This window comes from Podarcis liolepis (assembly GCF_965112155.1).
Source record: "Podarcis liolepis genome assembly, chromosome: 1".
In the NCBI taxonomy this organism is placed as follows: Eukaryota; Metazoa; Chordata; class Lepidosauria; order Squamata; family Lacertidae; genus Podarcis; species Podarcis liolepis.
Window position 1 is genome coordinate 133,515,285 of NC_139554.1, and position 14,539 is coordinate 133,529,823.

At 45.5% G+C, this 14,539-nt stretch overlaps 1 protein-coding gene across 2 annotated transcripts in view; it reads right to left on the reverse strand.

The window, feature by feature from the left end:
• Positions 1-897: 897 nt before the first annotated feature.
• ASB18 (ankyrin repeat and SOCS box containing 18) overlaps positions 898-14,539 on the reverse strand; it is a 40,911-nt gene continuing 27,269 nt past the window's right edge. For both annotated transcript variants that reach the window (XM_083474206.1, XM_083474205.1), the window contains exons 3-5: positions 11,187-11,691; positions 7,977-8,090; positions 898-1,558 (exon numbers count right to left, since the gene is read on the reverse strand). In XM_083474206.1, coding sequence (XP_083330332.1) covers positions 1,373-1,558; positions 7,977-8,090; positions 11,187-11,691 — 805 coding nt within the window. In that variant the 3' untranslated portion in view covers positions 898-1,372. The remainder of the gene's footprint in view (positions 1,559-7,976; positions 8,091-11,186; positions 11,692-14,539) is intronic.

Below are 14,539 nucleotides of genomic sequence, written 5' to 3' on the forward strand. Positions count from 1 at the left end.
TTATTCTCTGCCCTTCTTTGCTTCTAAACAGCACAGCCCCCCATTTCAGCTTTGGAACTCCTGAGCCTGACTCAGACATTTCCTCCCTCCCTGGCTTGCTGCTGGAGCTTTCAGCCCAATATGCTGCCTGCTTAGGTTTCATGAAGGGACGCGGGTGGCGCTGTGGGTTAAACCACAGAGCCTGGGACTTGCAGATCAGAGGGTCGGCGGTTCGAATCCCCGCGATGGGATGAGCTCCCGTTGCTCGGTCCCTGCTCCTGCCAACCTAGCGGTTCAAAAGCACATCAAAGTGCAAGTAGATAAATAGGTACCACTCCGGCGGGAAGGTAAACGGTGTTTCTGTGTGCTGCTCTGGTTCGCCAGAGGCGGCTTAGTCATGCTGGCCACATGACCTGGAAGCTGTACGCCAGCTTCCTCGGCCAATAAAGCGAGATGAGCGCCGCAACCCCAGAGTTGGTCACAACTGGACCTAATGGTCAGGGGTCCCTTTACCTTTAGGTTTCATGTGCATTTTGCACAGGATTTCATCAGCTAAGTTTTACTCAGAGTAGGCCTATTGAAATTAACAGACCTAATTTAGCCATGCTCATTAATTTCAACCGTTCAACTCCAAGTAGTACTTAGCTGAATATCACCACATGACCCGCGCTCTGTATAGAGGACACAGGCAGAATTATTTGGGAAGCAGCGAGAGAGAGGTGGGAAAATAACAGAGGTCCTTGGAGAGGCAGTGCTTTGGGACTCTCCTAGCTGCTGCTTTCAGCTTTCGGGAAGTCAGGAGGCTGCTTTGAAACCAGGATTCCATTTGCACTCCTTTGGTAAAAAAACACCACAGTAATAAACAGAGATGCTTATTTCTAAATTACATTTTTTAAATCAAAGATTATGACAACATTGCCATTACAAGCTGTTCCTTCACATTTTATTAGCTCTTTATCAATAGTTTGTTAATTCGGAATTCAGTCATCAATTACTATTATTTTGGAAAATAAAAACATTATTGAAAAAAATGACATTTTACTAGAGTTCAGCACTTGAGTATGAAATTTTATTTACCTAAATGTTCCAAAGCCTCTATTCTTGTTACTGTGAATTATTTGTGCTATTCATATTGTATTAACAGATCACTAAAATCTGTGAGGCCACAAACAAAAGTGCATCAAAAGATTTCCAAAGTACATTTTACAGAAATGGTATGCAAATAAAAGCTTCAAGTCATTGTAATAATCTGTGGTTTTATTAATGTAAACCCCTGAAAGCACTTATTTGTTAGAAAATGGGGAAAACCTTTACTGTATTCATAAGCAATTCATTTATCATGCGCCAATGAGGACCAAGATATGATGAGATTTGGTGGCTTGGGACAAGATATTCAAAGCAAGACTCCCTCAGGTTCTAACAGCAGATAATTTTGTAGTGGTTTGGGAACAGGCAGTAAAGGGATGAGAAAATGGCACCTGCTGCCAAATTTTCTCCTGATGGCACAGCGGCACAAATGTTGCAGACACCGGACCTTGTACATCTGATTCTGGAAGGACTCATAGAAAGATAGATGCCTCTGAAAGAGAAAGAACAGTTTGCAAAGTGTGACTACCTGGAATTTATCTATTTATTTATGGCACTGTGGGTTAAACCACAGAGAGCCTAGTGAGCTCCCATTGCTCGGTCCCTGCTCCTGCCAACCTAGCAGTTCGAAAGCACGTCCAAAGTGCAAGTAGATAAATAGGTACCACTCCAGCGGGAAGGTAAACGGTGCTTCTGTGCGCTGCTCTGGTTTGCCAGAAGCAGCTTAGTCATGCTGGCCACATGACCCGGAAGCTGTACGCCGGCCAGTAAAGCGAGATGAGCACCGCAACCCCAGATTCGTCCGCGACTGGACCTAATGGTCATGGGTCCCTTTACCTTTACCTTTACCTTTATACTGCTCTGCATCCAAAGATCACGGGGTGGTTCACGGCATAAAAATTCAAAATGAGAAGGCAAAATTCATAATAAAACAAAAACAAAGACAAACCAGTAACCCCCCCTCCCACAAACACATTTAAAAGGCCATAAAATATTAATCAGCCAAAGGCTTGGTTGAAGATAAACATTTTCTCCTGGTGTCTAAAAGTATATACAGTGGTACCTCAGGTTAAGTACTTAATTCGTTCCGGAGGTCTGTTCTTAACCTGAAACTGTTCTTAACCTCAAGCACCACTTTAGCTAATGGGCCTCCTGCTGCTGCTGCTGCGCCGCTGGAGCACATTTTTTGTTCTCATCCTGAAGCAAAGTTCTTAACCTGAAGCACTATTCCTGGGTTAGCGGAGTCTGTAACCTGAAGCGTCTGTAACCTGAGGTACCACTGTAATGAAGGCACCAGGCGAACTTCCCAGGGGAGAGCATTCCACAGAGAAGACCAATTCTTGTGCTGCCACCCTCCGGATCTCTTGAGGAGGAGGAACGTGAAGAAGGGTCTCAGAGTCCAGAACAGATTATATGGAGAGAGGTGGTTCTTGAGGTATTGTGGTCCTGAGCTGTTTAAGGCTTTATAGGTCAAAACTAGCACTTTGAATTGGGCCTGGAAAATAACTGGCAGCCAGTGCAGTTGGGCCAGGATCAGTGCAATATGCTCAAACCGTCTTGCTTCTGTGAGCAACCTGGTCATCGAATTCTGCACCAGCTGAAGTTTCTAAACCATCTTCAGAGGCAGCCCCACATATACTGCATTGCAGTAATCTAACCTAGAGGTTACCAGAGCATAGATGACAGAAGTCGGACTGTCCCTGTCCAAATAGGGGCGCAGCCCAAGCTGATATAATAATAATAATAATAATAATAATAATAATAATAATAATAATAAATAAATAATTTATTATTTATACCCCGCCCATCTGGCTGGGTTTCCCCAGCCACTCTGGGCGGCTTCCAAAAGAATATTAAAATACTATAATACATCAAACATTAAAAGCTTCCCTAAACAGGGCTGCCTTCAGATGTCTTCTAAAAGCCTGGTAGTTGTTGTTCTCTTTGACATCTGGTGGGAGGGCGTTCCACAGGGAAGGCGCCACTACCGAGAAGGCCCTCTGCCTGGTTCCCTGTAACTTGGCTTCTCGCAGTGAGGGAACCACCAGAAGGCCCTCGGTGCTGGACCTCAGTGTCCGGGTAGAACGATGGGGGGGGGAGACGCTCCTTCAGATATACTGGACCGAGGCCGTTTAGGGCTTTAAAGGTCAGCACCAACACTTTGAATTGTGCTCGGAAATGTACTGGGAGCCAATGTAGGTCTTTCAAGACCGGTGTTATGTGGTCTCTGCAGCCGCTCCCAGTCACCAGTCTAGCTGCCGCATTCTGGATTAGTTGTAGTTTCCGGGTCACCTTCAAAGGTAGCCCCACGTAGAGCGCATTGCAGTAATCCAAGCGGGAGATAACCAGAGCATGCACCACTCTGGCGAGGCAGTCCGCGGGCAGGTAGGGTCTCAGCCTGCGTACCAGATGGAGCTGGTAAACAGCTGCCCTGGATACAGATTTGACCTGTGCCTCCATGGACAGCTGTGAGTCCAAAATGACTCCCAGGCTGCGCACCTGGTCCTTCAGGGGCACAGTTACCCCATTCAGGCACTCTGCGCCACCGAGGCCACCTGAGCCTCAAGCGACAGCAAAGGATCCAGGAGGACCCCCGTGCTATGTACCTGCTCCTTCAGAGGGAGTGCAGCCCACTGGGAGCAAGCCACCTCCCAGCCTTCTGCTAACAGGGACCCCCCCCCCCCCACTAACAGGGCCTCCATCTTATCTGGATTGAGTTTCAGTTTGTTGACTCTCATCCAGTCCATTACTGAGGCAAGAAAAAAAAGATGATTTAACCAGAGTTAGTAATATGAGGTATTTGTCAACTGATGATTAGGACCAGCAGCATAATTATATTGAGAAAGAATGAAAAAAATACAGCAGTCATCGCATTTTTGTGAAAGTGGCAGTGATTTGTATGACTTGGCCACCCGCTCACTTTCTCAGTTTCTTATATGAGTCTCCCCCAACCAGCAGATAAAAACAATCATATTCAAAACGATTAAAAACATAAATCTCAGTGCAACACGTTTAATAAATTATGCAACAAAATCAGCATAATCCTGTGACAGAACAACAACATATTTACCTATACAGTGGATGCTCGGGTTGTGAACGTGATGCATGCAGGATGCACATTTGCAACCCACAGTGGCGCGTATGCGCACACGCAGGGTTGCAATTCGGCGCTTCTGCGTATGTGCAAAGCGTGACCACCGAAACCCATTCTGGTACTTCCGGGTTTCGGCGGGTGCATAACCCGAAAAACGCAACCTGAAGCGGCTGTAACCTGAGGTATGACTGTATTTCAAATGCCTATATTCTGAACAGTTCCCTCTTGAGGGTCTTTGATACTGCACCCCTATGACCCCTATAGGTATATCCTGGGCTTTATAATTTTATTTTCCATTATACATCCTCAGGTTGAACTGGCTGGTTCTTTTGTAATATGTGCAGAATCACTGAAGAGGTCACTAAATAAATATCTGATTGGCCATCTAGACCACTGAGACAAACAATCTGTCGACACCCCTGTACACTTCTCCTGATCCTGAATTTCCATAAAGAGGTGAAGCTTCACCTCGTATTTCATCTCTTGGAATCATTCAACAAGGTTAAGAATGAACCTCTCTCTCTGAACCTCTCTCCTGGAAGGAACTTTGCACATTCTCTGAAACCCAAAACTCCACTCAATCATTTAACATGTAACTAGCTAACTTAGATTCAATGGACTACATTCTCTTAGATTGCCCTTTACACAGCAGACCTCGCCAACTGATGCTGAGCAAAATGTTGGACCTCCGGCCCACAACTCCGAGAAGAAGCCAAATAAGGTTTCTCCCGGCAGATCAGGACAAAGATATTACTGCTTTAGTAGCTTCCTTTTTAGCTACAATTTTACCCGACAGGGTTCCCAACCAACTATCCTTTCGGGAAATAGACAGGGCATAGCAGAATATCCAAATGCACACGACTATAGTGTGACCTTATAACCCTCGATAGCTTCACCCTTGTCTTTTTAATTATTCCAGTTACTTGAAACATTTTACACTGTGATGCCAATAAAGGTATTTGATTGATTGATTAAATAGATGGTTGTCACACACACACAGCCTATAAATCTTCAGCACAAAGTCCTCTAAAGAAATCTGATGCTGCCAAGGCTGCCCTGAGTCATCCTGTTACTCTGTATTTTGAAGAGAGTGAAACCATACATTGTTTTACTCCCCACTCACTTGCTAAAGCACTGACAGCTCAGGAAAGCTTCCTTTGTAATGCCCTGGAGGAGACCATCCCAAAATAATTAGATAATTAAAGGTTCAGGTGCTATTTACAAAGCACTACTCTCACACAGTGGATTATGAAATTTACCCCCAAACTCCTAATCAATGTTCAGTTTAGAGGAAATTCTCTTAGCCTTGGATGAGATTAGAGCACCTAAAAGGAAAATTTGGGAGGAAACTGGGTCAGGGTAGTGGTTGGAAAGCATTCTCAGATGGGATTGTAGAGTAAAAAGAAAATATAGGTGCCACAAGGTAAAATGCTCTGGCGGCAATGCATGCTTATTCAGACTGGATGTAAGTCCCTGTGATAAGTGTATTTAGGATTACAGCCTTTGAACACAAGAGTGGAATGTTTCAGAAAACCAGAGAGCTCCATAAGCAGATTAAAAATGTGAGTGAGAGGAGCCAAGAGGAGACCAGCAACTTTCTCTTCTTCTTCCATACAGGTAAAAGGTAAAGGACCCCTGGATGGTTAAGTCCTCAAGCAGGAAAGATTAATCCAGAGAAGACGACTATGCAATTCCTTTAAGCTGCTTAGAAGGGTCCCATTCCTTGGGGGATGACCAGTGATCCTCTTGGGCTAAGGATGCTTCTATCAGGGGCTGGAGGGATACTAGTAGTGGGTGATTTGATCATTAGGATCAAGGAGAGCTGGGTGTGTGATGGGCCGGCAGACTGCAGGGTGATGTTGCTCATCATAAGGGACGTGGGTGGTGCTGTGGTCTAAACAACTGAACCTCCTGGGCATGCTGATGGGAAGATTGGTAGTTCAAATCCACGTGATGGGGTGAGCTCCCATTGCTCTGTCCCAGCTCCTGCCAACCTAGCTGTTCAAAAGTGTGCTCTGGCACTTGTTATGGTGTTCTGTGCTCCAGAAGCAGTTTAGTCCTGCTGGCCACATGGCCTGGAAAAGCTGTCTGTGGACAAATGCTGGCTCCCTTGGCCTGAAAGTAGAGATGAGTCAAATTTGAGCGGACTTAACCGTCCAGGGGTCCTTTACCTTCACCCTTTACCTTGCTCATCATCTAGATGGGCTGGTAGATAGTGCTGGGGAGGAGTCAGGGGTGCATGCTGGCACCAGTGGCTTCAGGAGCTGGGAGTTCCTGGAAGTGAACTCTACCTTGCTTGGTAAGATGCTGACAGGCAGGCCCTACAAAGCAGCTGTTTTCTGAGATTTTCTTTACTGTCTTTATTTCTTCAATTGATATCCCCACCTTTTTATTCAGGGAGCTCAAGGTGGCATGAATGGTGCTCTGCTCTCGTTTCACCCTCACAGCAACCCTGTGAGGTAGGAAAGGCTGCAAGGTAGTGCCTGGCCCAAGGTCCCCCAGTGAGCTTCATGGCTGAGTGGGGATTTGAACCCTGATCTCCTGGGGCCAGCACACTAACCACTACACCACACTGTCTCTCGCCAGTCCAAATACCACCTGTTCCACATGTAGGGTTATCTAGACAGGTACAGGTATGTGTCAATGGTGGTGTTGGGAAGAGGGATCTGGATTTGTTAGGTACTGGGGAACATTTTGGGAGAAGCCAGGCCTGTTCAAAAGAGAGAGACTCCACTTGAACTGGGATGAAACCAGGCAGCTGGCACTATGGCTTCCAGGAAGGGCACAGCCCCTGGCACAGCACTTTTAAAAAGGCTTGCTTGTTCTTTCCATAGAGTTCAAAACAAGAGTCTCCAGTTATGGAGTTCTGTCCATGGAGAAGCTAACTTGTTACCAACATTACTATATGTGGGTCACCAGGCATTCTTTTTGGTAACATTTCTCCCAGCCTTCTTAATGTATTATAATTTCAGTATGTTGTAATTTATTATATTCCATGTGTATTTTTCTGTTTTGCCATGTTTTTGTAAATTGCCCTGGCAGCACTGCTAAATGGCGGTATATAAACCATGTAAACAGACAAATAAATAACAATTAACAACATTGCACGCATCCTAGACAAAACAGCACAAAAGAATTGTTCTTATTTTGGCAACACAAATAGTTCTGGAAAACAGCCCAGAATCTTACACTGGATGCTTGGTACAGTTACTGCTCACTTTGCAATATAAGTATAATGGAGAAAGTTACACTTAATTTAAGATTTTGACAAGAAATAGAATCTCCAAAATAGAAAGTTTCTTTTATGACATATGCAGCAGAACCAGCATTCCTCAAACTCGGCCCTCCAGATGTTTTTGGCCTACAACTCCCATGATCCCTAGCTAGCAGGACCAGTGGTCAGGGATGATGGGAATTGTAGTCTCAAAAACATCTGGAGGGCCGAGGTTGAGGAAGCCTGTTCAAGGCAATGCTCATCGCAAGCCTGGAAAATCTGAAACTATACTTTATAATCTGATAATGTTGATAAGCCTTTGCTTGGGCGTTGTTATTTTAACCTATGTGCAACTATAATCATTCCGTGTGCCTATTTTATAGCGTCCCCCCCTTTTCACTTTTGTCTATTGTTATAATTGGTTCTCTCTGTTTTATATACATTATAAAATGAAATAATAATAAACTTTATTTTAAAAGAAGTTTTATGGCTGTAGTGTGACACATGTTAATCTGATTATGCTTTACTCCATTTGCTAAAGTTGCAAAATCAAACCCGGATTAGATAAACAAATATAAGCAACACAATTTGTATAGCTGTTACCTGAAATTCTTCATTTGGGATGACTTCCAGCCATTTTTCAGAGATGGGAAGATGAGGGTAAGAATTATAAAGGATTTCAATAATCTCTGGCACAGAAGCACAAGATTTCAGCACCTAGTGGAAGAAAAATCATTGCAGTAAATACAGAGATCGAGAGAGAGGGGGAGAGGGAGGGAGGGAGAGGGAAAGGTATGGGTTAAGCACTGTGACTGCTGCAGGTCAATGGTATTTGTACATTGACTCCCAGTATGTGGCCTGTCCTCCATGTGAAGTAGCTGCTGCCATGGTCAAACTAGATTATTTTGCAAGCCACTAAAAAGCCCAGTTTATGCCTTCCTTATTCTCAACCCGAAATTTGAGTTAGGGAGAGTTTGGGTGTTTTTTGTTTTTTTGTAGAGGGAAATAAGGAAATTGTTAATTTTGCTCAAGACCCATCTGCTCTAGACCCATTCCAGTCCGGCTTCCGCGCTGGTCATGGGACCGAGACGGCTCTGGTCGCCCTAACAGATGATCTCCGCAGGCAGCTGGATCGAGGCGGGTCAGGGCTGCTGATTCTTCTAGATCTGTCAGCAGCCTTTGACATGGTCGATCACGAACTCCTGGACCACCGCCTTGCCGACGTGGGGATCCAGGGCACAGTCCTTCAATGGCTGCGCTCGTTTCTCTCTGGTCGGGGACAGAGGGTGGCGCTTGGGGGGGAATTGTCATCACGCCACTCCTTGGTGTGTGGAGTGCCTCAGGGTGCAATTCTCTCCCCGATGCTTTTTAACATCTTTATGCGCCCCCTCGCCCAGCTTGTCCGGAGTTTTGGGCTGGGTTGCCATCAGTATGCTGATGACACCCAACTCTATCTGTTGATGGATGGCCATCCTGACTCGGCCCCAGACACGCTGACCAGATGTCTGGAAGCGGTGGCTGGATGGTTACGTGGGAGCCGGTTGAAGTTAAATCCTTCGAAGACAGAGGTCCTCTGGCTGGGGCGGGACGATATGGGATCGAGGGGGCAACTCCCATCTCTTGCGGGGGTGCAATTAGTGCCAGCACCGTCCGTTAAGAGTTTGGGTGTAATCTTCGATACCTCCCTCTCTATGGAGTCGCAGATTACAGCTATAACAAAGGCGGCATTTTTTCATCTCCGCCAAGCTAAGCAGTTGGCCCCTTATCTCTCTCGTCCTGACCTAGCCACTGTGATCCATGCGACGGTCACCTCCAGACTGGATTATTGTAACTCGCTCTACGTGGGGCTGCCCTTGAGACTGACCCAGAAACTCCAGCGGGTGCAGAATGCCGCGGCGAGACTCCTTATGGGGTCTTCGCTGCGAGAGCACATTCATCCGGTATTATACCAGCTGCACTGGCTCCCGGTGGAGTACAGGATCAGGTTTAAGGTGCTGGTTTTAACCTTTAAAGCCCTATACGGCCTAGGACCCTCGTACCTACGGGACCGCCTCTCCTGGTATGCCCCACAGAGAAACCTACGGTCTGCAAATAATAACATCCTCAAGGTCCCAGGCCTCAGAGAGGTCAGGCTGGCCTCAACTAGAGCCAGGGCCTTCTCGGCTGCGGCTCCAAACTGGTGGAATGCTCTGTCACAAGAGACTAGGGCCCTGCGGGACCTGACATCTTTCCGCAGGGCCTGCAAGACAGAGTTGTTCCGCCAAGCTTTTGGTCAGGGCGCAGCCTGACTCCCTCCTCTGGCAACCTGCACAGAATTTTGTTTAATCGGTTGCCATCAATTTGATTTTAACTAATTTTTATAATGAAATATTTTTAGAATGTGTTATTATTTGATTGTTTATTTGATTGTTGTTAGCCGCCCTGAGCCCGGCTTTGGCTGGGGAGGGCGGGATATAAATAAAAATTATTATTATTATTATTATTAAGATGTGAACTGCACATATTTCAATCAAATAGGGTTGTTTAAACTATTTAAATAGTTCTTACAAAGCAGGGCAAATCTACAGATGCTTCACAGTTCCTACATTACCTGTATAGACTTTAACAAGCTGGGCTGACCTCCTTGGGATCAGAGATTCCCAAATCATTAAAAGAGTTATTATGACAGCCCTTGAAGGGGCTGGAGTCATGGCCTTGAAGAGTTAATTCACTCATTTTTAACTTAGAAACACAGGTTAGGGATTGAGAATGTGAGCATCCAGCGCTGTGCCCATTAGGATTAGAAGAGCAAGATGGAAACTCTCAAGACTGACGTGATGCCAGTTAGTGAAAGCTTGGTAGATTAAACCTGCTACTTTCTGGAACCTGTTTGAATTGGTTCAACTTGGTTTCTTTCACCTAGTTTTTATGGTATAAGCAAGTTTCATTTCAAATATATGAAAAACAAGCTAACTCTGATATTCTAACTCAAAATGGTGGAATCTTCCTGTGATAACTTTTGAAACCAGGAAAGCACTTTTGATGATAAACACTGATGATTATAACAGTTCTGCACCAAAAACTTCTCCAATTCCCTTTGAATGACCATGCCTGGCAATTCTTGCAAAGGTGGGTCTGGTTGCACAGGTCTTTCCCTGTCAGCATCCTGCATAGAGGAAAGCTGCCTGTTGGCTGGAAAAGGCTCTGACGGCTCGACTGCCGTTTTTACATTCCCTCCCCAATATTGTGAGAATAACTCCCCAGCTGCTGAGTAAAAGAGCCTGCATCTAGTCAGCAGACCAATGAAGGGTGTAATCCACTGGGTTAACAATCTATCCAATCCTGGAATGGCTGGAGATGGGTCTTCTACAAGCTCTGCTTCCTGAAGGGGAGTTGTAGAATTTCAAAGCTGAAGTAAAGGCACCAATAAACACAAAGACAGTTCCTTACTGTTATGTACTGAGCTGAATAGGATCCAAAATGCAGCAGTCTGATTGGTCCTAGAACAATAGGATTCAGAATGCAGCAGTCTGATTGGTCCTAGAACAATAGGATCCAGAATGCAGCAGTCTGATTGGTCCTAGAACAATAGGATTCAGAATGCAGCAGTCTGATTGGTCCACAGAAGCCACCCAATCCAGCTCCAAGGTGGAAGGGAATTCGCAACCTGATTGGCCTACAGGAGAATCCGGGAATTAGCCAATCACGTGGGGCCCATTGTGTAAATAATGTATATAAAGCAGACATTCTGGGGGAACTTCCATTCCTCCTCACCACTATGAGCTGAATAAAGAGCATGAAATCCACTCTCGACTCCGAGTATATTTCACTTACCTTGACAAAAGCTGTGGGCCACAGTTTTTGAGAGCCGTGGTTTATCAGGGTCTGTACTGTGAGATGGGGCCGCTGCTCTCGCTTGAAAGCTGCAGTCTGCAGGACACACGACATTGGATATGCCCCATTGTAATCGATGGCGTTGACATCGGCTTTCCTCTTCAGCAGGAGCTCAACCAAGCTGTGATGAGCATTCCCGCAGGCTTTATGAAGCGGAGTCTTCACTTCTTCATCCACAGTGTTGACTTCTGCTCCATATTCCAGCAGCAGCTGACATACTTGCAAGTAGCTCTGCTGGCTCTCCCTGTTCTTTGCTTCTCTGCAAGCCACACTGAGTGCGGTCTCCTCCTGGCTGTTCTTCTGGTCCACAAGAGCACCGCACCGCAGGTACAGGAGCGTGTGGTCGGGAAGACCATGCTTAGCTGCTACGTGAAGAGGTGCTTCTTGGGATTCTTCACTTGGCTGGTTTACCAGGGCACCAAAAGTCACCAAAGCTTTAGCACACCTACAAAACAGGAATTGTATTTTTATTTTTTAAAAAATTATGAGCTGCCATTCAAAATTCATTATTTTCCCATGGTGTCTTACAGCATTAAAAACAATTTAAAGCCATATAAAATACAAACAAGCCTATGCAGAATGTTGACATGCATTTGAATCTCCTTTTGCTTACAGTGGATTTTAGTTATCTTTTACCTGCTTTAATGTGAATTTTTTAAGGTTCCTTTTTTTGTAAACTGCTTGGAGGTTTTACTACCATCAAGCAGTATATAAATGTGAAATAAATAATATCAGCAGGCATGCTGTGCCTGAAAATGTCAAAAAACACTTCTGCATATTAAGATGTTGCAAAAACAGTACATAGACACCTCCCCAGAGTGCTATGTAGACTACTTTGTTCATCTTTGATTTGGGGGTGAGGGATCTATGCGTTTAGCCTTCTCTTCAAACAAAGGCAATCCTGAAAGGCAAAGCTCTTTACCCATGTGTTAATTTTAGCCCAAACAACGTACGACACCAAGAACACAAAGCCACAAAGCGACTCTGTCCCCTGACCCTCCACGTGTGTGATCAAGGAGTCAGAGCAGCTCTGTACTTTCTCATTGTTACCGGATAAATAAACGTCCTGTAACTGCACAGTACATGACCTGAGCGGCTGTGGAACATGTACAGGCGCGAGGAAGCATTACAAATGAAGCACAAGTTATTTCAACTGAGGGGGAGGGAATCCTCATAGGTTCATAATGGCAGTGAACTGGCAGGCAAAGGCCGGCAGAGTCACACGACCAGCACCGGGACTGACAAGACGCGTTTGCCTCTAGTTTTGAGGAATGTGTTGTTTGAATGGGAAGGGCCCACAGATCAGTGGCAGGGCGCATGTCTTGCACATGGAAGGACCAGGTTCTCCAGTAGGAAAGGCCTCTGTCCAAGGTGGGTCTTTGGCAGTTACATTAGACATGGCTAGGCAAAGTGGACCAGCCGTCTGACTCGGGGTGAGGCAGCTTCATGTGTTCTGGGTGCAAGAGGTTCTTGAGCTGAAATCATTTCAGTGATTCATCCCTGCATTGCTCCTCCCACCAACCGGCATCAAGTGTTCTAGAGTTTCTGGAGTTCCAGAATGTCTGCATAGGGCTTTCATCTTCTAGAAATGCAAATATGGTGTTAAATTGAGTCCTCAACAATGGGAAGTGTGTGTGTGTGTGTGTGTGTGTGTGTGTGTGTGTGTGTGTGTGCATACACCCCTTTTAAAATTTGGAATCAAATTTTAGTAGTTAGTTCTTTTGGCAAATACCCACATGCTGGGAGTTTATTCATTATTTCTTTATGGAATGCTGTGGTGGAATAACTCTTCAATTTATTAACATATCACATCAGGTCATGGGTGTAGCCGGGGGGGGGGGGAGAGGCATCAAGAAAAAACAATAAAAATACATAGTTAACTGAGGTTCTGCCCCCAACTAAGAAAACACCTGCCCCCCCAAAAAATAATTCCTGGCAATGCCCTGCATCAGGTGCAAAGCTCTAATGCCAATGGCTAATACAATAGTAAATACCTACCCACTCTCTGTTTTGACAAATACGAAGAGAAATGAATGACCTTTGTGGATTAACAAAAAGGGTTAGAGACATGGGCATAGCCAGGATTTATGTGCCCCCCCCAAAAAAATTATGGGGGCAGAACCCAGCTATCTGTGACGCAGTTGGTGGGTCAGTTAGTTAAGAATTTTTATTTATTTACAGTCGTACCTTGGAAGTCGAGCAGAATCTGTTCCAGAAGTCTATTCGAATTCCAAAATGTTCAGAAACCAAAGTGCAGCTTCTGATTAGCTGCAGGAAGCTCCTGCAGCCAATCGGAAGCTGTGGAAGTCCCGTCGGACGTTTGGCTTCCAAAAATAGTTCTCAAACCGAAACAGTCACTTCCAGGTTTGCGACGTTCAGGAGCCAAAACATTCGAGAACTAAGCTGTTCGAAAACCAAGGTACGACTGTACTTGATTATGGGGGGGGGGCCTCCTCTGCCCCCCTGGCTATGACATTTGCAGAGATTTCTTTATGTAGTTCCCATTTGCTTGAAGGATCGGGTTAGCTCAGTGGCGTAGCGTGGGGGGTGCAGGGGGGGCCGGCCGCACCGGGCGCAACATCTGGGGGTTAGGGTTAGGGGGCGCAAATCCACGGGTTAGGGGGCGCAAATCCACGGGTTAGGGGGCACAAATTACTTGCCTTGCCCCGGGTGCTGACAACCCACGCTACGCCACTGGGTTAGCTAGCACATAACTAGCAGCAATCAGCGAGCCACTTTGTGAGAACTATTTCCATTCTTGTGCCATGGTCTCCCAGCTCCCTGTTGCCAGTCACATGTTCATGCAGGCATCAGACAGACAGACCCTAGTAGATAAAGCCCCCCACCCCAAGTTTCTCCCATAACTTTCCTGCAGGTGAAATAAAAAATTAATCAGAGATTGACGGATAGTATGAGTACACTATATATTTGCAACCTGCCCTGGGACCATTTGGTAAAATTTGGTATATTAGTGCAACCAACCAATCAATGCATACATACGTACATACATGGAACTTGCCTAAAATCTGTTCTGGGTTTAGGAGTCCTTTTGTAGAAGCTGGGGGCTGGGCTGATGGATATACAGTGCACATCCATTTTTCTGTAGTATGGGGTCCCCTCCTTTATGAATGCCTCATTCCTAAACATATTTACTTGGAAGGAAGTTCTACTTACCAGTGGAATTTATTTCTGAGCAAGCATGCACAGATCTGAATCACTTCCAAAGCATTAAGGCAGTAGAATGTGACAAAGCTTTGAACAATGATGTGGGACACCTTCTGTCTTCACAATAT